General features: G+C 32.6%; 5 protein-coding genes across 5 annotated transcripts in view; 4 read left to right on the forward strand and 1 right to left on the reverse strand.

Annotated features, from left to right (window-relative positions):
* Positions 1-87: 87 nt before the first annotated feature.
* HELRODRAFT_69639 (hypothetical protein) lies at positions 88-4,557 on the forward strand (the record flags this gene model as incomplete). The annotated part of the gene is made up of 9 exons (XM_009030603.1): positions 88-186; positions 364-467; positions 1,183-1,321; positions 1,974-2,174; positions 2,294-2,495; positions 3,053-3,252; positions 3,476-3,575; positions 3,685-3,837; positions 4,334-4,557. Coding segments are annotated over 9 exons (1,422 nt in total), but the record flags the coding sequence as incomplete, so codon positions are not given.
* Positions 4,558-6,723: 2,166 nt separating this feature from the next.
* Positions 6,724-14,540, forward strand: HELRODRAFT_189672 (hypothetical protein; the record flags this gene model as incomplete). The annotated part of the gene is made up of 18 exons (XM_009031086.1): positions 6,724-6,863; positions 6,987-7,104; positions 7,667-7,739; positions 7,872-7,928; positions 8,047-8,132; positions 8,374-8,762; positions 8,909-8,976; positions 9,787-9,874; positions 10,081-10,196; positions 10,335-10,926; positions 11,278-11,393; positions 11,922-12,019; positions 12,470-12,583; positions 12,878-12,973; positions 13,348-13,497; positions 13,730-13,833; positions 14,131-14,214; positions 14,289-14,540. 18 exons carry the CDS (start codon positions 6,724-6,726, stop codon positions 14,356-14,358), a joined length of 2,559 nt encoding a protein of 852 aa, XP_009029334.1. The 3' UTR covers positions 14,359-14,540.
* A 923-nt stretch (positions 14,541-15,463) lies between these two features.
* HELRODRAFT_156111 (hypothetical protein) lies at positions 15,464-17,163 on the forward strand (the record flags this gene model as incomplete). Its single annotated transcript, XM_009031087.1, has 7 exons — positions 15,464-15,556; positions 15,799-15,886; positions 16,059-16,141; positions 16,357-16,438; positions 16,585-16,655; positions 16,833-16,933; positions 17,082-17,163. 7 exons carry the CDS (start codon positions 15,464-15,466, stop codon positions 17,161-17,163), a joined length of 600 nt encoding a protein of 199 aa, XP_009029335.1.
* Positions 17,164-17,639: 476 nt separating this feature from the next.
* On the forward strand, positions 17,640-22,683 carry HELRODRAFT_185175 (hypothetical protein). The gene is made up of 13 exons (XM_009031088.1): positions 17,640-17,979; positions 18,373-18,655; positions 18,846-18,917; positions 19,172-19,242; positions 19,410-19,457; positions 19,678-19,749; positions 20,503-20,619; positions 21,090-21,236; positions 21,539-21,615; positions 21,765-21,839; positions 22,078-22,134; positions 22,231-22,360; positions 22,456-22,683. Exons 1-13 carry the CDS (start codon positions 17,917-17,919, stop codon positions 22,576-22,578), a joined length of 1,335 nt encoding a protein of 444 aa, XP_009029336.1. The 5' UTR covers positions 17,640-17,916; the 3' UTR covers positions 22,579-22,683.
* A 214-nt stretch (positions 22,684-22,897) lies between these two features.
* HELRODRAFT_165241 (hypothetical protein) overlaps positions 22,898-27,301 on the reverse strand; it is a gene marked incomplete at both ends in the record, with an annotated part of 5,465 nt that continues 1,061 nt past the window's right edge. The window contains 3 exons of the mRNA XM_009031089.1: positions 22,898-23,038; positions 25,291-25,346; positions 26,519-26,596. Coding sequence (XP_009029337.1) covers positions 22,898-23,038; positions 25,291-25,346; positions 26,519-26,596 — 275 coding nt within the window. The remainder of the gene's footprint in view (positions 23,039-25,290; positions 25,347-26,518; positions 26,597-27,301) is intronic.

Raw genomic sequence — 27,301 nt, forward strand, 5'->3', positions numbered from 1 at the left:
GTGCAGTTCACATCCATCAACAGTAACAAATCACCCAGCCCTCAGAAAGAAATTCACAAAAAGAATGGAAAACTTCCGAAATTCATCATCCTCCACTACTCGCCTTTCAAAACCGGTTGGGACTGGTTGACGCTCATCTTGGTCCTCTATACAGCTGTTTTTACGCCGTTCATGGCAGCTTTTACCGTCAAGCTGGGAGGCAAAACCTCTATTCATCCGTCCTACTATCCATCCAACCACATCATCATCAACAGCAGCAGCAACAGCAGCAGCAACAGCATCGTCTCGTACCAGTATTACGCGCCATCATCTAGTGATAAAAATAATTCGTCCAATTTGATAAATTTTACATTCTCATTCGAGGATGCGGCGAAGACAGGCGAGTCAACAGCCTGGATCGACTTCCTGAACGTCGTGGAAGTCTTCGTCGACATCATGTTCGTCGCTGACATCCTCATCAACTTCAGGTCGGCTTCCCTATTTTTTTCATTTCCACGGATTTATTTTTACAATGCTACTATAATATGTATATATATATATTTGTTTGTTTAATTATTTATTTTACATTTTCATATAAATGAACAGTAATCTTTTTATCGCATTAGCAACTAATATAGGTGTCACCAATGGCTCCGACACAACAATGCCAAATTGAAGATTCTTGTATTGAAGATTTATAAGCGCATCTATTGAGTTATTTTCATAGTTAATTAATGGCAACAATAATGTATACATAAATATTCATTTATCATTACAAATATATTATTATTTAAGCTTTTCGTATTGATGATAAATTGATGACTCAGACCCCGGCCTCTTAAAAGATTCAGACTTCGGCAAAATCCTTCGACTCCAACCGACTACAACACTCTGGCACCGGTTTTAAGGGGTTCTACTGAAATGATAAAAACCAAAAAATATCAGATAATCTCTAGAGTAAGGACAGAACTAGCCGTTTGAAAAAAATAAAATCAGAATGTATAATAATTCAAGAGTAAACTGTTTCTGACCTTTAAGAAAAATTGAAGAAAATGTAGCGGCTAATTTTACTTAAAATTTGAAATTAGAGAATTAATAAGATAATCTGAAAAAATCATTGCATGCTGCCGTGGCTTTTAAAAATCTGATAGTTTCTTAATAATAATAATAATAATAATAATAATAATAATAATAATACCAAAGGACAACATACGTTGACGACGGGGAAGTGATAGTCAACCCACGCAAAATTGCCATAAATTACATGAAGGGCTGGTTCATTATCGACGCCGTTGCCGCCGTCCCTTTTGATTGGATGCTCTACGGAAACGGAAGTAGTGACGTCAGTCTTTTATTGTTTTTTTTTACTTGTGTTTTTTGTTATTATGTGTTTTATCATTTTTGTTCTTTTTATGGTTTTCATTATTATCGTTGTTATATGGTTAAATTATAAGCTAAGTTACTGATTTTTTATTGATACAATTGCATTTGCATGACAAAATATATATATGTTAAGAGTACATCATACAAGTTATTAAACAATGATGAATTATGTATAAATTAGCTATTGCATCGATATTTCTTCTAACGAGGTAATACCTCATTCATCTTATTCATCCTCAACATGCTGATCCAATATGGGCAACCAACAACAGTTTGTTAGTATATTATCTTTTTCATTTCTTTTTCATTATTTTTATTAAATTTATACTGAAAACTATTTTATAAAACCAAAATTTAATAATTAGAATGGTACAAGCAAAGTTGTTTTATCACTATTCATCACATACAACTTTGATAACTCTCATGCCTAGAATTCCAAACAATATTTCAATCTTATCTTAAAAACAATTTTAATAAATCATTTAATTTTACATAATATACAAAATTCAATTTTAATGGAAATAACTTTCAAATGAAAACGGGCGCACACCTACACATACGCAAACACGCACACACACACACGCACACACACACACAAACGACTCACACAGGCTCTAACACAAGGGCTGACGGGCATATTGAAAACGGCGAGATTGTTGAGGTTGTTGCGTGTGGCTCGAAGGATCGACCAGTATTCGGAGTATGGGGCGGCCGTCCTCATACTTCTCATGGCCACCTTTACCCTCATTGCTCATTGGCTTGCCTGCATCTTTTACGCCCTTACCACGTTCGAAAGGGCAAATTTTTTAAATGTAACTTCTTTTCAAAATTTTCGTTGTTATAATTTATAATTGAAAAATGTTTCGTTTTTTGTAAAATGATAATTAATCGTAACCTGCAACCGTCTTACTTTACAACCACATGCACGCAGGCACCAATAAGCTGGTTGGACTCGCTAGCCAAGCAGCACGGCATCACCTACCACATCAACGGCTCAGAGCCAGACACGAAGTCTCGCTACATAACAGCTCTCTACTTCACCTTCACCATTCTAACCAGTGTCGGGTTTGGAAACGTCGCTCCAGTCACCAATTATGAAAAAGTCTTCACGATCTTCGTCATGCTACTTGGGTGTCGGTTGAGATTTAATGACTCGATGTATTTTAATATGGCTATTTTTTAGATCATTTTTATTTCAAAAGCTTTTCAAAAAATTGGCACCACAACTTTAACAACGTTTTTTCGTTAATCATAACTTTTACATTTATTATGATATTTCGTGCAATAAAACAACTAAATTTCAGCAACCATATCGTACAACGAACACTGAAAGCACAATCTCATGAAAAAACGCGATGAATGAATAAATAAATGAATGAATGAGTGAGTGCGTGAGTGAGTGAGTAAGTGAGTGAGTGAGTGGGTGAGTGAGTGAGTGAGTGAGTGAGCGAGCGAGTGAGTGAATGAGTGAATGAGTGAGTGAGTGAATGAGTGAGTGAGTGAGTGAGTGAGTGAGTGAGTGAGTGAGTGAGTGAGTGAGTGAGTGAGTGAGTGAGTGAGTGAGTGAGTGAGTGAGTGAGTGAGTGAGTGAGTGAGTGAGTGAGTGAGTGAGTGAACGAACGAACGAACGAACAAACGAATGAATGAATGAAAAATTAATCTCAACCAATCAACTAACACACAAATGCAGCTCTGATGAGTGCAGCCATATTCGGCAACGTCTCCTCTATAATGTTGAGACTGTACAGAGGAACTGAGGAGTACCATGAGATGTTGGCGAGCATCAAGGAGTTCATCAAATTCCATTACTTCCCGAAACCACTGGCCGACAGACTTCTGGAATCCTACCAGAACACACGCTCCTTCACGAATGGTGTAGATATGAATTGTGTTAGTGAGCTATTGCTAATTTTGTAAATTATATGTTGCTGTTTAGTTGTAGTGTCTGTTATTGGAAGTTGGTACTTGACAGTTTTAGTTGTTCCTTGATTTTAGCTTTATAAATTCATTCCACGTCATTTATTCAGAAAGATATGCCGATAGCATTAGAGGATACTGGTCATTGCACATTTAAATTTGAAATTAATTTATTTAAAAAATCAAATTTTTAAAGGTTTTAAAGAGTTTCCCCGATTGCCTACAAGCCGATATATGTCTGCATCTCAACAGAAACTTGCTGGACAACTCAACCTCATTCAGAGGCGCGAGTCCAGGTTCTTCAAATAAGACGAAGCTTCATATATAAACTAATATAATGTTTTTAATTTCACAAAAGATTGAATGAATATAAATCAACATCGCAAATAAAATAATTTAAACAAGGCTGCTTACGTGCTCTGTCACTCAAATTGAAAAGTCTTCACGCGCCACCTGGCGACACATTGATCCATCCGGGTGACGTTCTTGACTCCGTCTACTTCATAACGAGAGGGACTATTGAGATCCTGAAAGAGGATATTGTTGTTGCCATTATAGGTGGATTTGTAATTATAAAATTATTTTTAATTTTTTTTTTCTGCTCCTCAAACATTTGCAGAGTAGCTCACATATTTTTACTTGTTAAAGTTATACGTTATATTTTCATACAGCACGAGACACATTTAGTTTGTATGTAGGCGCAACGCGTCTAACGCGACAAGGTTGATTTTCTTCAAGCTTCGTTCCTCTGAATTCAAACTATTGCACACATTATCATTGTCGATTGCATTCATTAGCTCAATAAGTTTTTATTAATTTATTATTTTTATTTAGGTTAAAACATTTCAGTTTAATTATATAACCATAAAAAATTAACGAGCATCAAGTGCGACGATGTTATTGTTTTCAACGCTAATCTATATCTTTAATTGATCTTAAAATAATTTTATCGTGTCTTTATTTATTTAATAATATTAGTAGCAATACTTGATAGCAGTAGTTATGATAACATATCATTGATACCTAATAATAGTAGCATCGTTCGTTGAACAAGCAGGTAAGGACGACATCTTCGGTGAGAACGTGAAAGAGAAGTTTTTCATGAGTACGAAGAAGGCGGTGAACAAGTCAGCGTACGTCGTGCGGGCGATGTCATACGCAGATATGCACAAAATATTTCTCGACGACCTCTACGCCATCATGCTATCCTATCCTGATTTCGCGTCCATTTTTCTTCAGAATTTCAACGTCACTTTTGACATTAAACAGGTCGGTTGAAATTAAAATAGGCAATTTGTTATTGTTATGATTGTTAAATAAATTTATCGTTGATGAATGATAAAAAATTTATGTTTCATTTAAACATTCGTGCCAATTATTGGACAGGACTTAAAGACAGCACCGTGTAAAGACGAAGAAATGCTGAAGTTCATTGAAGCGAGGAGAAGAAAATCATTCTCCTTCTGTAGAAATCAATTAGACCAACTTTCTAACGAAGGTCAGAACTTATCTAATACACAACAACAGCTCCGTTAAATTCGGAAAACATTTTTAACATTAAATTCTACTATATTTAACCTAAATAAAGCCAAATTTTTAAAACTTTTTCGATATTAAATTAAATTATATTTAATCTAAATAGAGCTGAGAAGTTCGAGTTGCAAAGCCGATAAGATATTCCCTCCAGAAAATAGCTTCATCCCAGTTAGTTCAGCGCTACAAAATGCTTCACCAAGTTCACCCTCCTATTTTCCAAAGTCCAGCGCATCCACTCCTGGAATGTTTTCATCGGGCTCCCTTCCACACGCTAATGACGTCATTCCAGAAACATCTGGCGACCAGTTTTATGAAAAATCCTTGTTCCTAAAAGTTGTTAACTACAGGTTGAAAGCCATCCTCAGGTTAGCCAAGTTTAGTTTAGAAATTTCATTAATGGATACATTAGTTTTCATTAATTTTAATTTTTTTTTATATTTATAACCCTTCTAAGTTTTTTTATTCGAAAAGAAGTCTCTCCAAGATTAAGGGCTTATCATCTCTTGACCATTTTATATTTTATCATTAATTTATCAGCAAAATATGACAATTTCTCCTTTTCTGTGATGACTTAGGTACCTATATCAACAACAAATGTTCGCTTTTTTTCGATAGTTGGTCGAAATTTATTTAAATATAAATTAAATACAAGTGCTATAGTGTCAGCACTAATTTTGATCACATTAACATTTCTATGGCGTTTATTAAAAAATTCAAATCGAAAGTTTCATTGTTGATGGTAATAATAATAGGCATTTCTTCTATGGTCACCGAAGAAGGAAAGAAGAAATTTAACATTCATGCTATGCACTGTACAGAATGAAATGGGAAAGTGCAATTCCTAATTAGCTTGTTGATAACCATTGGATCACCATTTTTTGAATTCCTCCATCGAGTCAAGTTGCGGCATGATATTCTTTATCATATCACGAGCCGAGCCGAGCCGAATTGAAACAAATTTATTTTGTAAGCTTGGGCTCAACAATTTGAAAAGTAGACAGACAGAAAATTAAATTTTTAATTTTTAAAAAGTTGCTTTTATTTTAATTTAATTAGTCAAATTTTTTATTAATTATTTTAAATTTAAATTGAGTTAAATCTACGCGTAAATACAATTATGTACACAAACATACACACTTTCTTACTAGCATACAAAAATTGTACAGAGAAAATGTGTGTTCTTAATAGTCGATTTTATCAAATATGACTTGTTATACATTTAAACATATAAAGTCAAACTTCTAAACTGTAAATTTGTAAATTTTCAGTCGAATGTTGAAATTTGAGAACGAGTTATGCATGACTGTTGATGAGATCATGCGCGCACTTGGGCACAGTCCTGAAGACCAACAACACATTAGTTTTTCATAATACTTTATCTACCTACACTACAGATTATTTATTTCATTTTCAATATGTCGATAAAACTACTTCTATATTATTTATTTCTTAATTTTACTATCAATTTCTTTTTTAAAATCGTTGTTAACATTTCTTAACATTTTTACGCATTTTTTTCATTTGACTTTTTTAATAAATTTAAATTTTATATATATATATTTACTCGTATCCTTAAAGTGTCCATATTCTCAGTTATTTGTTTGAATTTTAATATGTGTTAATGTTAATATTATAACTTAATTCTATAATCGGAACAAATACACAAACTAAAAAAATTCTTATTAAATTATTTTATTAATTATTCAACAATTTTTTCATAATTTTTCAACATTTTTACTCAGTATTGAATCTTTGTTCTTTCCAACATTTTTTCAAGAAATTACTTTCAATTTCATCAATGTATTTTTTCCTCATTGTTGAAAAAATTCAATAAACACTTGCAAAAAATATTTAAAAATGCCTTTGTTTCCGGAGTCGAACGCAGTTATATTTTAATTTTTATCAAAAATGGTACTTTTGTACGATTGTATACAAGAAGAAACATTATTGTCTAATAGTCCTTGCCATAGACAAATAGACCTAGACCTAGACCAAGACTTTTCTGGTTGCACAGCGAGCAGGACGCAGTTTTTAAACTTTTTACTAAAGTTTACTTTTAAATTTTTTTAATAAATTTGTTAAAAGTAAATTTAATTATACGAAGGAAAATCGAATTTAATTTTATCAAAAAAAATGTTTCGTCCGACAAATGTGAATGTTTTATTTATTAGGTGGCTGACTGATTGGAAGAATGAAGCCGCCGATAGGGATGTCAAAATCCGATTTACTTATGCTAAGGTCTGGACTCCATTGAGTCGTTCTCTTGAGTCTTGCTTGATGGATGCTGTAGTGTGTAGTTGTAGTAGAGTATTAGATGTAATGGTAGAGTTCTAGAGTAGCAATAAAAGTAGACAGACAGAAAATTAAATTTTTAATTTTTAAAAAGTTGCTTTTATTTTAATTTAATTAGTCAAATTTTTTATTAATTATTTTAAATTGAAAATTTAGAAGTTTAGTTTTATAATTAATTTTTAAAATTAACAAATAATTGGTGAGAGGTAGTATTAATGTTGAATTAGTAAATTTACTAAATTAATAACTGATCATTGATATTAAGACAGATAACATGAACTTGATCATGATGGGCTTTTATTTCATGTTGTTAATTATTTAACTTTAACAGTTAATTTGATAACTTTTAATTTAATACTAATTAGTTAATTAATCTGATTTGCAGTCATCAATATCTGCAAATAATAATTAATACAGATTTTATCTATGTCAGTCCACCAATATCATTCAAATACAACAAAAATATTTGTATTGTATTAAATTTGTTAATAATTACTTTTAAATTCGTTATATTACAATAATAATTATCTGTTATATTGTTATATATAATTTACACTAGGCTCTTAGAAGTATTAAAAAGTATCCCTTAACTTTGAAATCTGGATTGGAATGCAAAATTCTTGAAGGATTTGGTTAGTATCTGATAGGCCTCTTTATTCTGTAACATTTTCTAGTTAAATTATTATGATTTGAGATGAATTTTGGTCACTTGTAAATATTAAGCATTTCATCTTTTTGTACAAATTAATTTTTTAATTTGCTAGGTGATAAAATATGCAGTCAGATAGATGAGAAACTCAATTCAGAGTTTGCAAAATCAAGTGAAATGAATCTTTTATTTTTTTTTAAATATCCAATTTCCTGTCTATGCATTGATCTCATTAATTGAATTTTCACTCACTTTATTTTATGTATTTATTATTTTATACAATGTTTAAGGCTTTCAGTCAGTCGAAGATTTTATTAAAAGTTTTGACAAGCCAAAAGTTAATATGCACAACAGTAATGGAAGAAACATTTCCAAGGTCTGTTAGATTAATTGTGTTAATTATTCAACATTTATTATGTTAATTATTCTACACTAATTACGTTAATTATTTTGCAATAATTATGTTAATTATTCTGCATTAATTAGGTTAATTATTTTACATCAATTATAATTCTATCCTCTTGAAATATTTTAATTAATTCATTGATTTATTTATTTATTTGTTATAATTAAATAAAAATTTAATTGTATTAAAAGATCAAAAAAAATTTATTCAGCAGCCTAGCGCATCAAAGAGAGGTGATGATCAATGCATTGCAATTGGGCAGAACGAATACAATAATCACACTATCACTAACATACGGGATGCTGATGATGATGGTGATGGTTGTGATAATAATGATAATATTATTTGTATTGATGACGAGGCTGATGATGATATTTATTGCAATGAATCTGGGGAAATGTCAAAAAATCATCAGTTCACTGGTTTATTAGAGAAAGAACTAGATAATTGTGTGTCAGCATTTAAAGAGTCATCGTCAACAAAACCTCCAACACTTGCATCATTTATAACTTCATCTTGTTCAACAACAATCCCGACGGCCACAACAACAAATCCATCAACAAGTTCTACTGTGCTATCAACATCTTCAGATACATTCAGGTTAGCCTTTCTATCTATGATTTTTAAAGAATAATAAAATATCTTTCTTTCTATGATTTTTATAAAATAATTAAAAAAAAAATCTGTTTTATTTAATTAAGTTTAATACCTTAAACATTATTCTTTTCAATATATTTTTTGTAAAGGTTTATGTATGTAATGGATGATGGGAAAGAGACTTGTAAGAAAGATCAAGCTGTCATAGATATTGATGGTCAGTTAGTAGTAGCCAGTTCTAATGTGAGGAATATGCTAATGATGTTGTGAATATGTTAATGATCTGATGAATATGAATATGGAATATGTTAATGATCTGATGAATATGTCAATAATGGGATGAATGTGTTTATAAGGTGATGGATATGTTAATAATGCTATGAATATTTTAGTACGATGAATATGTTAATGATGTGATGAATGTGCAGATGTACTTTGGATATGCGAGTGTGGTTAATATGAATATGCAAATAAAATGGATGTGCAAGTTTGCTTAATAAAGAAATGCATAAATTGTTGTTATAGTTTTATCTTTAGTTTCTCTTTGTCTATTTGTTTATATTCGTAAGTATTTAGTGCTGTCAGTCAGGGAATGATCATTACCATTATTTTCATCACTGTCATCTCGTTATCATCAAATTATCATCTTGTTATCATCATGTTATCATCATGGTATCATCATGGTATCACAATGTTATCATCATAGTATTATCATGGTATCACAATGTTATCATCATGGTATTATCATGGTATCACAATGTCATCATCATGTTGTCATCATCGTATCATCATGGTATCACAATGTCATCATCATGGTATCACAATGTCATCATCATGGTATCACAATGTCATCATCATGTAATCGTCATGTTATCATCATGGTATCATCATGGTATCACAATGTCATCATCACGTTATCATCATGGTATCACAATGTTATCATCACGTTATTATCATGGTATCATCATGGTATCACAATGTTATCATCATGTCATCATCATGGTATCATCTTGATGATGAAGTACAGATGGAACTTCAGTTGTGAAGTTCTTGATAAAGTGCAAGTACACAGACCTCTTGCTCTCCGGAAAGGAATACTCACTTGACTATACGAGGTCAGGTGTGATGATGATGATGATCGTGATAATTGTGATGATGATGATGTGATGATGATGATAATGATGTTGAGAATGGTGACGACGACGATCATGATAACGATGGTAGAGATTTCAGTGATACTGATGACGACCGTCTGTTTTGTTCTATAATTAGAGAACCAATGATACTAGCTACAACAACGTTGAATTACTGAATGATCCAGCAGCAACTGCATTGAAATACTAAATAATCCAAAACTCTACAGGAGTTGTGATGACATTGAATACATTTACGCCTACCTGAATGATGAACATGCACCCGACTATTCTATTAACAATTGTAAGTTGTATGGTACTTGTATGCATGTGTGCGTGTGTATGTGTGTGTGCTCGTATGTGTGTGTGTATTGTGTGTGTGTTCGTGTGTGTGTGTGTATTTATTGTAGAATTAACTATCTTTATTTTTTTCTAATGACAGCTCAATTGGTGCCTATTTCATCTACACCAACAACATTAGCTGCATCGTCAACAACAACAACAATGCCATCATCGTTAACATCAACCAGTTGTAACAACAATATGGACAGCTTGTTTCAAAGGCCTATTGTATCAGATTGTACTTTCACAGCGACGACACTGACGGCATCGACATTCAGAAGATCCAAACTCAAATCTGCTCACTACCGTCCAACGTCACCAACAACATCATCGGCAACTGCATCTATGACGTCATCAACGACATTAACGCCATCGGCAAATTCAAACGAGAATAAAAAGTTCAACAAGACGAAATCTGAAAATTTAGATAGTAAGCATAAAAAACTGAAACATGACTTTTTAAAGTGCAATGAATTCAATCAACCAATGCAACAACGACAGCAACACGTCACACTAACGCCACTACATCGACAACACTCTGCGACATTAACAGACGACATCATCAACGACAACATTAACAACAGCAACAATGACAACAAAACCAACATCCTGATATCTTCATCTACAGCTGACGTCACATTCTCTTCTGGTTCATTTGATGTGCTGCTCTGCGTTGATTGCAGAGAGTCTATGTTAGTTTCTGGAGATCACGCACACGCGCGCATGCACACACACACTCACATCATTTTGTCACACACGCACGCAGACAAACACACACACAAACTCTTTTTCTCTCTCTCACACTCTCACACACAAACTCTCTTTCTTTCTTTCTCTCTTTTTCTCTCTCTCTCCCTCTCGCTCTCTTTCTTTCACACACACACAAACTCTCTTTCTTTCTCTCTCTCTCTCTCTCTTTCGCTCTTTCTCTCTCTCTCTCTCTCTCTCGCTCTCTCTCTCTCTCTCTCTCTCTCTCTCTCTCTCTCTCTCTCTCTCTCTCTCTGTCTCTGTCACTCACACATACATAAACACGCACGCAACAGGGGTCCAGCGTCACTGGCTGATGATGTGCTGATGAAAGAACTGATAAAGAACAACGTTCAACATGATGTGAGGCAACTTCATCTTGGAGATTTCCTGTGGGTGGCCAGGTGTCGCGGTTGGTGGTGGCGGTGCTCCTGCTACTGTTTTTTGGTGATGATAAAGATGATGATGGCGAAGATGATGACGGCGAAAATGATGATTAAGATGATGATGGTGAAAATAATAATGGGGAAGATGATGATGGCGAAGATTATGACGGTGAAGATGATGATGGCGAAAATGATGAAGATGATGATGGTGAATACTATCTGTAATTTAGTGATGATGAAAATGAGGATGATGGTGATTATTAGTTGTTTAGTGATGATGTGAATGATGGTGATGTTGATGTTGGTGATAGTAATGAGGATGGTGATGATTATGATTTTATTAGTTTGGTGATAGCATTGATGATGGTTTTTATGAGTAGTATCGTGACAATGACAAATAAAAGCAATCTGATTAAGTTTTTTTTTAATAAAAAGATATAAAATTTTTGTTCTGTATGGGTGCTTTTTTATGTAAGTGAGTGAGTGAATGAATGAATGAATAAATAAATGGATGAATGAATAAATGGATATAGAAATGAATGAATGATTTTAAGATAGTGGAATGGAGCTGGTTTTGGATTGGATAGTTGAGAGGAAGAGGATGGATGACCTGGGTGGCAGCATTATTGATGGAAGATTCAGGGAGCAGAAAGTAGGTGCCAGTTTTTTATTGGTGATCGATTTGGTTTGTTGCTGATTTTGATTGGTTGGTTGATTTTGGTTGTGGCTGATTCTGATTAGTTGGTTGGTTTTTATTGTGGCTCATTTTGATTGGTTGTTTGTCATTGATCGTGGGTAATTTTTATTGGTTGGTTGATTTCGGTTGTGTCTTATTTTGATTGGTTAATTGTTTTTAGATGATTAGTTTTATTTTATTGATCGTTTACGATTGGTCAATAATGGCTGATCTGTTTTTTTTTGTTACATATTTTAGTCGATTGAGAGTTTTAGCTAGCCATTAGTAAATATTTTTCAATTGCTAGTTTAGCTGCTTGCATTATATCAATTATAATTTGACCACTTAGTAATTTTTTGTTCATTCGTTTTGACCACCGAAATTTCTCTCATAAATATCTGATAACTTATCCAACGTTTTGACCAGTTTCGTCTGTCGAATTGCGGATTGAAGCACGTCATATACTTGATTGAGGAACAGGGCAAACAGCACAGCAGCCTTCCTGAAGCAACACTCAACCAGGCCATCATTAATACGCAGGTCCCTATGCAGTTATTTCTCTTGTCCTAAAAGTTGTTCATTATTCAAAAGTTCAAATTTCTCTGGACGTTGTTTTGTTTGTTTTTTGATTAATTGTTTTTTCAACTATATGTTTATTTATTTCGTTAAAACGATTTATTTATCTAGCTTATTTTGAATTAAAGTTGTCAAAATATTCAAATCGTATTGAATGTTACATTCACTTTTTTGTTTAATGTGTTAAATTATCCTTTTCGGTTATTTTAAATTAAACTTATTATAACTCATTAACGATGATAAATGTAACTTTTTAAGGTAGTTGATGAATTTTTCGTGAAGAGGGTGAAGCACGCCAGAGAGTCAGCCACGTATCTGACGCTGGTCACGAGATATCTACAATCTCTATACTCTGTTAGTGGCTCTTGAACAGTTTTTAGAGGAATGATGAATTTGTTTAGCGGCTAGATGGCGAAATGGTTAAAAGCGCCGGTCCTTGCGTGCAGTTTTGACTGTGTTCGAATACAAAGACATCTCAGCATATTATAGGTAAAACGTTTCTATACGTATTAACGCGCACATGTGTGTATGCTGTTGATACCTCTTGCTGAAGTTGTTGTAACTAGACTTAACTACTTTCATAAAAAAAGCTTTAATTTATGCTTTACTGAATTATTTCCACTGTACCGATTTTTTTTATATAGTTAGAAATTTTAAAATTGTTGTTGATTAAAGTCCACGTATTTGAATAATATTTGAAATTTGTCATTCGATGTTCCGTAAAACAGACGAACAAACTTTATGGCTTCAACCAGTTCTTTAAGGTCGAGCAGACTTGCACATCACCATCAGTATTGTCGTCGTCATCATCAATCTCTCCACCTAACTTTTTCCTCATGACTTACAGTGCTTTCAGTGAACAGTCAAAAAAATCCAAGGTGTCCTTTTGTTTCTTCGTTTTAAAATTGTCCTAGGTTGCCTATTTTTTCAGCAACATGTATTACTGTCCATTAGTATGGCACCTATGTGTAAGTGGTTTGCTTATGAAATGTTGTCATCAACCCTTGAAGCTTGGTACAGCACGCTAATCAAATGACATATTATTATCATCATTATTTTTTATAATCTAATTAATTACCATTGTTTTATATTATGATTGTTGTTATGCAGTGCCTGACTGTTGGTAGAACATTCCTGAAACAACTGACGCAAATAAATGGGTTAACTACTGAGAAAGCAATATCTGTTATCAACATGCATCCAACGCCACTCAGGTCTGTTGCTGTTCATCATCCGTTCATGTCTCCAGCACTTCACCTTACATTTCACTGTTGCTTGTTTTTCATTATGTCGTGTTGTGTGTGTTTAGAAGTTGTGTTGTGTTGTGTGTGTTCAGAAGTTGGTTTTTATTAAGGTTTGTAATCGCTATGAGATAACTCTTGTTCGGCTTTGTTATGTATCTTGAATGATTAATCCGTAATTAGTGTACAATATTTTGTATACATAATTAAGTGAATAAGAAATAGTGCACAATATAATAGTCGTAGTTTTTTACTTAATTGAATTCCTAGTTTATTCAATGCCTACGACGCCTGCCCTGATGATGCAAGTCGTCTGGAGATGTTAACAAACCTCAAATGTGGACCTAGTAGAAGGTCTTATTTATTTTTGTCGAATATGCATTTTTAAATTTTTATTGAATTTAAATTTTTTTTTATTTCCTTTTCAGAAATTTCGGCTCGTCTCTCAGCAGGAGTGTGGCTCTCATGTTTTACTTGCAGCCACATTTACAGAATTAATTGTACCTGTCGATCTACAGTGTTTGCACTTTTTAGAATCTAGAAAATAATATTTTTATATTTGTTTTTCCATTTGTTGATCATTTTTTATTCAGTTTTAAATACAAATCACTGACTTTGATAGTGTTCTTCTTGATTAAATCGGTTTTTAACGTCTCAGCTATGTCACGAGATTTTAGTAATACAATATCGTCCAAAAGGGCTGTGTAGTTGAAGTTAAAGTATCTGATGGCTGGGTTCATTATAATTTTAGTGCCAGCTTGAATGCGGATAATGTCTTTATTGAAGTTCTCGTTCCTCCCGACAAAAAACTAATGGATTGATAGAATAATTGACTGATTAAAAGAATGAAAATCGCCATCAAAAACACACCAGACGCAATGGGTTACAGTTAGAATCCTCCACTCATTCAAAACACTACCCTCACAAGTACGTAGGAAACCCCCTCGATTGAATACACCTACAACAGGGCGTGCCAAGGCCTGGCAGACGGTACTTTCGGGTCGCCATTTATGACCTATGAATTATGTCAAATGCATCCTTCATAGCTTTCAGAGCTTCTGTAAGCTCCCTTAAAGTGATGTCTTGGCAGTGGTAGTGGTGGTAGCATTTGTAGCTGGAAGTTTCTGCAGCAGCTGATGATGGTGATGATGAAATGATGAAGTCTTCTATCTCATTGAAACTGATTCTAGCTATTTTACCTTTTATGTTTGTATTCATTGGAGGTTCACTTTTCTTATTAACTGTTTGCTTGTATGACAACTTGTATGTGTAAAGTGTAATGTAAATGGCGTTGTCCCAAAAAACGTAATTATAATTACCGAACTTCTTTTTATCTTATCTTATATCTTTAATCAAGAGAAGAAATATTTACATTAAAAAATATATAATTCAACGACTCAACGTAGGTGAATTCATGAATTCATGAAGCCCAAGCAGAATTCATGAATAAATAAAATAAAATAAAATAATAAGTTCTTCAAATTCAAATTACCTAAAAAAGTTTGGCTTACTGTTTAAAAGTCAGTTTTATTATTAAACTAATTAGTTAACTAATTATTCACTATTTAAATTATAAATTAGTATTTATTATTTAGACTTCAGGATGTTCACTCTGATGACAGGTTTTTACAAATACATGTTCAAAAAGGATGAATATTTTGTTCTCATTCTTGGGTTGGATAATGCTGGAAAAACTGTTAGTACTTATGTGGGGTTGTTTTTAATAGTATAATACTATATTGTCAATTATATATATATATATTTATATATACATGTATTTTATAACGACATATATGTATCTTTGACATGTTGCTACAAATATTTATTATTAAATAATAGGTTATTTATAGATCTGATGCACTGCATGTAACAATTATTTTTATTACTTATTATTATTAATTATATTTTAATAAATTTGAATTTAATTTCAATTCGCAGACATTCCTTGAGCAAACGAAAACCAAATTCAACAGAAACTATAAAGGGATTAATTTGAAAAAGATAACATCAACCGTTGGCTTGAACAGTCAGTGCTGTTGTTATTTCATTCTTCTCATTGCTTTGTTTATTCATTCATTCATTTATTTGTCTATTAATTATTTAGACTAATTATTTTAATAATATTTCACATTGCAATAAAAGTTTGTGATAAGATTATTGTTAATTATATAAAGTTGCATAACATATATATTCTTCAGTTGGGAAGATTGACACATCAAACATCCGATTGAGTTTTTGGGATTTGGGAGGGCAGGAGGAATTGCAATCTCTCTGGGATAAAGTATGCATTCCATGTGAATAATATTCGTTCTTATTCAGTTCTTCTTACGTGTTTGCTTGTTTTGCATGTTGATGCCTTTGGGTTGTAATCATATGTCTATGGTTCTGAAAATAAAAGTTTAACATGTGTCTATGTTTCATGTTTTGTTTCTTATAATGTCGTCAATATTTATATTTTTGTTATGAACAATTATTGTTACAAACAATTCTTTAAAGTATTATGCAGAGTCCAATGCTATCATTTATGTTGTCGATTCATCAGATGAGAATAGATTAGATGAGTCTAAATCAGCATTTGGTGACTGTTTCCTCGTTTTTCTTACTAATAATGAAATGATTTAATATTTTTATTTATTCGCTAAATATTCTATTGAACTTATTTTCCATATTTTTTTAAAGTTAAGATTTAATAAAATTTTTTTATTATTTTTCATTCTCTTCTAGACCAAATGATTTCCAATGCTTCACTGCAAGGAGTTCCCTTACTTGTACTAGCTAACAAACAGGATTTACCGGTATAAATATTTATTGTTCGGTCTTCTTGTGTCTGATTGGTATTTTGTTGAAAGCATTGTGTTGTTTTAGATTAATTCGTGAAAATTTTATCAATTATTTAGGTGCTAATTTGCCATTATAATCTCAAAAACACATTTAGCTTACCTTTTCTTAATTTTTCTTTTTGAACCTCCTAGAACTGCGTTTCAATGAACATAATAGATAAGCTGTTCTGTCAGGAGCAGTCAGATATGATTCAAAGAAGTTGCAAAACACAATCTGCATCTGCTCTTACTGGGTTGGTTGGTCGGTCGTTTGGTCTGTGTGTCTGTCAACNATGTGGTTTGTATGATTGTCTATATCTGTAGAAGAGCTCTTTTTTCCGTTGCCAGTTATGTTTACTAATTAAAATTACAATTAAATTTTTCTAAAAATGATCATTGCAGGGAGGGGATTGATGAAGGAATCAAGTGGCTGGTCAATTGTATAAAGAACAACAGCTTCTTCAGACCGCCTCTGCAGACCTGATCCTTCATTGTTCAGCTCGATGTTTTTTAATTATTTAATTGCAAACACTTTCATTTGTATATGTATGTACTATAAGAATATTGTTTCATTTACGCTTTAGTTTACTCATTTACTGATATTGTTTATGTTTTAAAAATTAAAATTCTGCTGGTTATTTTTGAGACTTTTCTCTTGGGAACATTGCTAGTGAAATGATTCGTTAGAAAAAGATGACTGACAATTTTTCGTCGTCTATATGGATGGATATATATAATATAACCATATTATATCTATAGTCTATATCCATGTCTATATGTATGTGACGTTGATTATGTATATATATATATAACATATAACATTGTATATATAATATAGATATATATTATGTGTATATGTAATAAATATTTTAAGTTTATGATTGAACTATATATATATATATATATCCATGGTTCCGTTATTAAACCAATTTTTTATTAGTAACAGTTCTTTGGTTTTCAGATAGATGTACACATTACTCATTTATCGCCTGTGATGTCGTGCCATAGACTGTTCATCGTTCAGAGAGTTTGTTTTCATTTCAGTTCATGTCATGGCCGGTTGATGGTTTGAATTAGTTTGAGTGATAACTGACTAGGCCAACAATATTAACATTGCTCTTGTTTGCCTGGCTGTCTTTCAGATTACTTAAAAACGTTATTAAATTTTAATATTTTTAATTTAATTATTTTTAATAAATTTTGAAAGAGTTGTTTTAGAAAATTATAAAAAAATAGAATGGATGTGTTACCGTTTAGTTCGGGGACTAGTAGCAATGATGACATCTCGTTTGAATCTTTGGTTGGAATAATATAATTAATTAGAAATTATTTATAATTTATATTAATTAATAATTAATTTCTTTCTTTCTATTATTAATCGAATTTGACATTTTGTATGTGCTCATCTAGTATCCAGCAAGTTCAGGTTCAACCTTCACCATCTTAATTGTTTTGTTTGCTTTGTTTCCTCTCTAGAGTCTAGCGATCCTTTGTATTTTTTCGTTTTCCTGCCTTGCTCTCTCTGGTAACTTAGGAATCTTCATAATATGTATTCATCCGCAAATTTGGAGTCTTGGTGTGCTCATACATGAATATTTTATTTATTAATAAAAAAAATTCAATATCTTTCTTATATTTATATTTATCAATTTGCATTTTTGCAGTTGAATGACTTTATTTTATAAAATGGCAGGGAGTTGTGCAAGTTCTATGTGAAGCCTGCCAACGATTGAAATGGTCAAAACCAACTCCTATTCAAAAAGAGACAATCCCGGTGGCTCTGTTGGGCAAGGACATCATAGGATTAGCAGAAACTGGTTCAGGCAAGACGGGAGCATTCGCCATCCCAATCCTTCAGGATCTCCTGCAGAAACAGTCAAGGTTGTTTGCTCTCATCCTCACCCCAACCAGGGAACTTGCCTTCCAAATTAATGAAACATTTGAAGCATTGGGTGCTGGCATGAAACTCAAATGTGGTATGTTGGGTTGTGACTATTTACCATATAAAATTTCAGAAAAATTTATATAAATTTTGAATTCACTTTATGAAATTTGATCTATTCAAATTTAACTTTGGTATAGCTAGATGCCTTTAAAATTTATAATAAAATATGATTGTGATGTGCTAATAACAGTTTTTTTTTAAATTTTTTTCTAAATTTTTAGCTGTTATTATTGGTGGAGTTAATATGATGGAGCAGAGCATTATGTTGGCCAAAAAACCTCACATCATTATAGGTAGGTAGGGAGGTAGCTTCTGCTATCACGCTTCATACATTCATTCATTTTCTAATACTTTTCTATATATCAATTCTTGGGCAGATAATAATCCTTTATTTCATATTAACATATTAAACTTTTTTTTATATAATTTATTTTATTATTGCTGTTGTTATTGTTATAATTATTAGAGATATTCATTCTAATAATTTTTGATGATGACCAAATGTCTAATTATAAATTAATGAAAAATATGGTATGGTGAATGATAGCCACACCGGGAAGGTTGTTGGATCAGCTGGAGGGTGATACAGGGTTCAACCTCAACTCTCTCCAATATCTCGTCAGTCATTCATTGGATTGTTTTGTTCAGTTCATGTCCTACTTTTTTGTTTTCAAAGCTAATTATTTCTTCACATTGTTGGAGTTTTTATGATGTAATAATGATTTTAAAAGTAATGGTCTTATTAAATAAACTATTAAATGAAAATATTTATATAAATTTGAAAGGTTCTCGATGAGGCGGACAGAATTTTAAATTTGGATTTTGAAGCTGAAGTTTGTATGAATAACAGTTGTGATAATGATAAGATTAATGAATAGAAAGATGATAATGAAGATGATAATAACAGGAGATATACAATTATGCACAGGCCCACACAACAACTAGACGAAGATACGCACACTGACACACACACGCTCACACTTACACACACACTCACTCAAACTTACCCACACACACACTCTCAAACTTACACACACACACATACACATCTAGGTCAATAAGATCCTTAAAATGATTCCCAAGAAAAGGAAGACCTACCTGTTTTCTGCAACTATGACTGAAAAGGTTTGCCTCATAAGCTGTTATAAATAAATATGTGTGTGTGTGTGTGTGTGTGTGTGTGTGTGTGTGTGTGTGTGCGTGTGTGTGTGTGTGTGTGTTCATGTATACGTAATTGGGATGCATGTTATGTAAGTATTTAAGAAGACGTTATTCGTCCTGTCATATGTGCTTGTTGTTAGAAGTATTGTTGTTCTAGTTCAATTAATTTATAACCACGCCCACTATAATGCACAACAAGGTGAATGGCACTGCAAATGATTTGCAAATCTATCAATAAATCAGACTAGGTTTTATACTATTATAGCTTTCTAGACATGTGTCACTACTGTACAATAGATACAGTCTGTATTCTTTCAAGAGTGCAGACGTTGACCGAAATTAGTTTTGTTTGTATAACCTCATGACTGGCAGTGTTGTATGTTTAAATTTTCTAGTCAAAATTTTTACATATTTGACATCGAAATTGCAACTAAGAATATTTCAATCGAATCTGTTTGAACATCAGCAAATTATATTGTGCTAAAAAAGAATATTATTGCATAATAATGCTTCTACAAATCTGATGCATGACTTTTAGAATGATATAATTCTTCTTAACTTTAATTTCATTTATCTACTGTCTTCAATTCATCTATTATTTAGCATTTCTAAAAATAAAAAAAAAATAAATAAATTTGTATTATTAGTTTTTAGTAATTATTAGTTATTGAAAAAAATTGTTGATAATTAGTTAATTAATTAATAATAAATGATCAGGTGAGTAAGTTACAAAGGGCATCCCTCAAGAACCCTGTGAAAGTTGAGGTTTCAAATAAATATCAAACTTCTTCAAGTCTCACTCAGCATTATCTCTTCATCCCTTACAGGTATAAGGTGGGTTAGTTGGTTGGTTTGTGTATGTATGTTTGTGTGCGTGTGTGTGTTTGTGTGTGTTATGATGGTTGTTGATGGTGTTGCAGACCCTTCCACCATTAATTAATTATTAGAAAATGCGCTAAAATTTGAGATTTGAAATGATCATTAATAAGAGGGAAATGCAACCACCTGAAGCTTAAAAAGTATTGTGTCATCGAATATCCATTTTTTTCTCTCTAAAAAAATCGGCGATATCATGTCCGGTACTCCGCATCAAATGTTTACCTTACACCAAAGCTGATACTGAAAAATATCGCCGGTACAATATTGGCGATTTTAACAATGAGTTATCAAAATTACTCATAGTTAATAGAATTAATAGTTTTAATGGTACTAACAGAAGCTTAAAATGGAAGATAACGCTGTTTATTTTACTAATAAAGTCATTAATAATAATAATTAATTAATAATTACGCCGATGATGACAGCTTGAAAACTTGGTATATCTGTTGAACGAACTGTCTGGCAACTCGGTGATCATTTTCATTGAGAACTGTGCAAAGACTCAAGTCATCTGGCTGACACTCAGAAATCTCGGCTTCACTGCTTTTCAACTTCATGGAAAGATGGCACAGGTATGAATGGTGCATGTGTGTGTGTGTGTACATTTGTGTGTGTGTGTGTGTGTATAAGTTTATGTTTGTGTGTGAATGTGTGTAGGCGCTCATGTGTTTGTATGTGAACGTTTGTATTATGCGATAATACTTTTGTTTTTGGCATTTTTGAATGTGGAATGATCATCATGAACTATTAACGTTAATGTATTTCCTTAAACAAAGCATATTAAATTGAAAATAAATGACATCCTTTTTATATTTCTAACAATTTTGTTTATTTTTTAATATTATAATGGTACGTTTTATACATTTTTGTGCAGAACAAACGACTCGAAAGTTTAAGTAAATTCAAAGAGAACGACAGATCCATCCTCGTTTGCACTGATGTAGCGAGCCGGTAACTAAATACATCAGCGTTGTGAACATCATCATTGCTTCAATCTTGCTTTGTTATCATTTTTCCATATCTGCTGCCCAACTATAACTTCCATTAGAACCGATTATTAAAATTTATTGACTAATCTTTAAAAATTCAAATTCACTCAGTGGTTTGGACATCGCCCATGTTGATGTCGTCGTCGTTTACAACATGCCCACGCGCACCAAGGATTATATACACAGGTAAGTTCTTATTAGAGTGTCGAAGTCTGATCCTGGTTCTTATGTTGTAGTTGTAACATTATCATCACATATGCTAGCTGCGGATTAATTTAATTTCTTCAATATTGGAATAAAAATGTTCTCAAAACAGTTTTATGAATATATCACAAATTGCTACCGGCATCACATACACATAGAGTTGGTTTAAATATTTAATAAATACGTGAATACGTTAAACGTGTTTTTGTTGCATAAATAGGGTTGGAAGAACTGCTCGAGCTGGGAGATCTGGAAAGGCTTACATCTTCGTCACTCAGTCAGTTTATTTTTTTGTATTGTATCTAAAACAGTGTCACTAATGCTTAATGTAATTTTAATGTTGTTGTTAGCTATATTGACATCATCCTTTCAGATATGATGTGGAAGATTATCTGAAGATTGAAAAACTTCTTGGGTATCAGATACCCAAACATACAATACCACAGGACGACGTATTGTGTCTGCAGGAAAGATGTGCTGAGGCCACAAGGGCCGCAAAATATGTACGTATGTTGGATCATTTGTTGGAGTTTTGCATATTGGTGTTATTCTATGTATTTTATGTTATTATTGATTACCGTATTTTTTATTTTATTAGCAACTGGCTGAGGCAGAAAAGAAAGGAACAAAACAGAAACGAATTAAAGATAGCAATAAAGGTGAGAACGATGATACCGAAGAAGCTAGTGGTGTAAGAAAAAAATTTAAAAGAAAGAAATAATTTACAATAAATATTTTTGAAATTCTTCGTTTAAGTTTTTTTAAATGCGTAATAAATAATTAACTTTTTCGAACTTATGAATAGAAAATAAAATCTCAAACTCATATACATATCGTAGGTTGGTTGAACGACAAAGCTTTATCAATTTTCTTTAAAAAACTGTTAATTGTTTCATAATTTCCGATAGATGAAATATAAGAAAGTCGGTTATTTCTTAGCATGCTGTAGTGCGTCTGCATCACTTGTATGTATTTTGCATATTATTATGAAACGCTTGTATATATCTCTTCTATATTGTTGTAACCATTGGCTCCCGTAACTACAGCACCAATGTTATAACTTCAGTGATGTCGGAAGCTACAACATCAACGTTGTAGCTTCCAACGATAGTCAAGTGCTCGTTGTAACTTAGGTTCAAGATTTCCGATTGATAGATGAACACAACTGCTTCAAAAGCAAACTTTTTTTGAATGTTTATTTGAATGCCAACAGTAATTGAAACACTAAACTAATCAAAGTGACTATATAAGTCACATTTACGACTTCGCTTCGAATCTCGCCGCAAACCTGACTCAAACCTGACTGACTTCAGTATCCACGCAGGACCTATATAGTCTGAACATAGATTTTTACGATGTCCTATTATGATTCTCAATCCAAAACTTAAAAATATAAAAATAATTATTAGTATAACAAATAATATAGCGCAATTTGATCATTCCTGCGGTTATAATAGCATATACAAATATATTTTACATATGTGAGCACAAGGGGAGGCCTATTTACCAGCATACAACACCTTCTTATGGGTTGAAGCAGGAATATGCAAAGAACCTCAATTTTTTCAACTTTTAATTATTTTCAGTAATGTCTCCCCTTGCTCCAAACCACATAACTAGAATAATAGGACTAATCGATCTATCGGTCGGGCTATTTGTCGTGCTTGGATTGTTGGCTTACGAAATTGCATGGATTTTAACGATCAAGCTCAATGAAATATTTACTTGATTTAATATGCTTAAAACATTGTAGAAATTCTATTTAATTTTAATAATGATTAATAGAATTATGTATGATTAAATTATTTTTGTTAATTTGAATATAAAAATTGCTTTTGGTCCGGTGAAATCCGGTGGCTTACTGAAGCCGAAGGTTGGCTTAGTAGGATTGAACTATAGTCACCCTTTTTTTTACACTATTCGATCATGTTAAAAATTGATTTGCTTATGAAATAAACGGCCTAAATAAATCAAAATTGTTATTTGAACAACTATCTTCATTATATTCAATGAATATTTTACATTCTGCTGGTGCTCATAAGAAACTGGCTGCTGAAATCATACGTTGGCTTACAGCAGTGGCTTACAGGGTTTCATAGAACTCTTACGATAGCACTTTTTTGTATATATAATGCTTTAAATAAATTAATATATTCATATCACAATTATTTTTGTCAGTATAAATATAGAAATTGCTTTTGTCAGGTGAAAAACAGTGGCTTACTGAAGCCGTAGGTTGGCTTAATCGGATTTTTTCTCATGTATACAATACTATGAGATAAATCAATCAAACAATCAGTCAGTCAGTCGGTCGGTCGGTCAGTCAGTCAGCCAGCCAGCCAGCCAGCCAGCCAGCCAGTCAGTCAGTCAATCAATCAACCAACCGATCAATCAACCGATCTATCAATCAACTAGATTGAATGAACCAAATAAACAAAAATAAAAACAAAAATAAATAAAAAAATTTTCAAGGCCTGTTCAAACTCAAACAAACAGTTAACCGTACAGATCTACAAACAATTTCGAGATTTTAGTAGAGAAAGAAAAACACAGTAGTTGCTTTTATTTGAATTCATTCAAATGAAAAGTGACGGTTAATTAAAATTTTAAAATGTCAATTTTTTTTAAAATTCGTATTTTAAATAAACAAATATAACAAAATATCGACCGATAAAAATAATTTTTATCCATTATTATTATTATCATACACACTCCTTAGAAGTTCTCGAAGGATAATACACCACGTAACATGAACATTTAGTAAGAACAGTTCACAACAAAATCAGTATACTAAACAGAAATAATTTATACATGCATATATACAAAGTAATTCAAGAGATATCCAAAAATTATATAACCAATTTAAAAAAAAACTAGAAACCAGTCAACATTTAATGAATAAATAAATAGACATTATTAAAAAGATTGTCCAAAAAGGTACAATTTAAGGCGACGACGAGAATGAAATGTAGTTTGTTTTGTTGGTGTGGTGTTGTGAAGCGAAAACAAACACATCACACAAAACTAGTAAGAAGTCGCAAGAATAAGTCAGTCACCTACCTATAATAAAATTACTCTCAGGGCCCTAGCTTACTTATAAACATTGACTCAACTCATACAAATTTGTATTTCTCGTTTTAGATGTTTCAAGTATTTTATTTAACATATTTTAGCGTTTTTATTTTACTTGAAGCTTTTTAACTAATGTTAAGCCCTAGCCTACCTACAATTGTTTAACTCATCTCAGTCCCTAACTTACCTATGAATTAAATTAAAGCCTGGTTCACGGTAAAGAAAATATAAAGTTGAAGAGAAACATAGCAACAACGACACCGAATGAATGGATGTTGTGTATGTATGTGTTGTATTGATGTGTGTGTATGTAAATGTGCGGGCGCGCACTTTCCAGAAACTTCAGTCACTACCGACGAACCTCCATTGCACCGACCATCATCTGACACGCATCGATGGAATGAATTTGACCGGATACTGAAAAATAAATTGAAAAAAATTCACTAAAATAAAAAACAAGCAATTGGAAAAAATAGGCAACTTATCTTTTGAGATAACACTCAATCTTTGTTCAAATTCGAGTACTTTCAAAGGTACAATGAGACAAAAACAAATTTACCTTTAACATTATCTTCGATTTGTCATCGGAACGATCATCATGAGACCACCACCATCTGAAACGTGCTGACGCCCACCACAGCCCACCTCTCATCATTCTGTAGACAAGTTTTTATTAATTAGCGAAGTAGTAAATCAAGAAACAAAGGAACGAACGAATAAATGATTAACTAAATGATTGAACGATTGGTTGAATGAATAAATTAACTAATTAATTAATCAACCAATGATTTAATGAATGAATAGAATGAATCAATAAATAAACTGAGGAATAATTTGAAAGATAGTGATAAAATGAATGAATGAATGAGAAAAATAAAAAAAAGAAACTAAATCATACTTCAAAAACCGTCGTTGTTGTTATCTTCGAATTGTCATCGGAACGATCATCATGAGACCTCCATCTGAAACGTGCTGATGCCCACCACAGCCCACCTCTCATCATTCTGTAGACATTTTTTTAATAGCGTATTAGTAAATCAAGGAACAAAGGAACGATCGAATAAATGATTAACTGAATGATTGAATAATTGGTTGAATGAATGAGTGAATGAATGAATTAATTAATTAATCGATGATTCAATTAATGAATAGAATGAATTAACGAATCAATTAATAGAAGAATAATTTAAAAGGTTGAGTGATAAAATGAACGAATGAGAAAAATAAAAAACGAAACTAAACCTTACTTCAAAAATCGACGTTACTGTATTTTCCATTGCACCGACCACCACCATCTGGTCGGCACACAAAATACCATCCGAACTTCAGAGTGTCAGTCGAACAGCTAACGAGCTGATTCCTCCTACACCACCATCATCATATGTAAATCATCATGAGACCACCATCTAAAACGTGCTGACTCCCACCACTGCCCACCTCTCATCATTCTGTAAACAAAATTTTTTTATTTGCGTAGTAGTAAATGAATGTTAGAATCTTAGAAGCAAAAAAAATTAAATTATAAAATGAAAATAATGTCAAATAAATAAAATTTTAAAATAATAAAGTAAAATGTAAAAAAAACTTACCGTCGTCCATTCGACAAAGGCAGAATGTTGAATGCGGTCCGGTTCCTACGTTGTCCTCCAAAACTGGTGCCAGTCCTCCTCGAGATTGTTGTTGAAACACAGCCCGTGTTGATGGAGAAGATAGAGAAAGAGTAGATTCTCATCAGAAAGCTTAGCGGTGCCTAATAAAAATAATCCTATCTACCTATTCAATTACCTTAACTAATCTTTATTAAATTGTTAATGGTACGATAGTCGAAAGTCCCCCTTCATTCTCCCTCCTTGCACAGAGGTTCACCGACAGCTAGGACACCGGATAGTAAATCATTGCCGTGCGGATAGTAGACTATTGATGTGCGGATAGTAAACCATTTGCCGTCCGGAAGCCGTGCGGGTAGTAGACTATGGCCATGCCGCATAGTAAATCATTACCGTGCAGATAGTAAACCATTGCCGTCCGGATAGTAAACCATTGCCGGTTCACCACTGGCCACCAAGGCTTACCCCTGACAAGAGACTTCGAAATTCAGAGTCATCGGCTATCGTAACCCTCATCTTACCTATTCATTACAATTAAGCACTAGCTTACTTAAATTTACAAAACTCAAGAGCCCAATTCATTGGCCTTTCGGCACCCACCCCACCACCTACGTAATGCCTTGGGCTCCAACTTAGTAATAATAATATAAAACTTAAACCCTAAATCTATTAATGAGTATGTGTTACAACGTAGCCTTAACTTACCTATTCATTACATTATGGCCCTAGCTTACCTAAAATTACAAAACTCAAGAGCCCAATTCA

Source organism: Helobdella robusta, assembly GCF_000326865.2.
Source record: "Helobdella robusta unplaced genomic scaffold HELROscaffold_7, whole genome shotgun sequence".
NCBI lineage: Eukaryota > Metazoa > Annelida > Clitellata > Rhynchobdellida > Glossiphoniidae > Helobdella > Helobdella robusta.

Excerpts from the sequence above, each read along its gene's own strand:
- HELRODRAFT_185175 (XM_009031088.1), top strand. The coding sequence starts at position 17,917 with ATGGATGTGTTACCGTTTAGTTCGGGGACTAGTAGCAATGATGACATC. Across the intron at positions 19,750-20,502 it reads CTGCAACTATGACTGAAAAG|GTGAGTAAGTTACAAAGGGC; the intron begins GTTTGCCTCATA and ends ATAAATGATCAG. Across the intron at positions 21,237-21,538 it reads TTCATGGAAAGATGGCACAG|AACAAACGACTCGAAAGTTT; the intron begins GTATGAATGGTG and ends ATTTTTGTGCAG.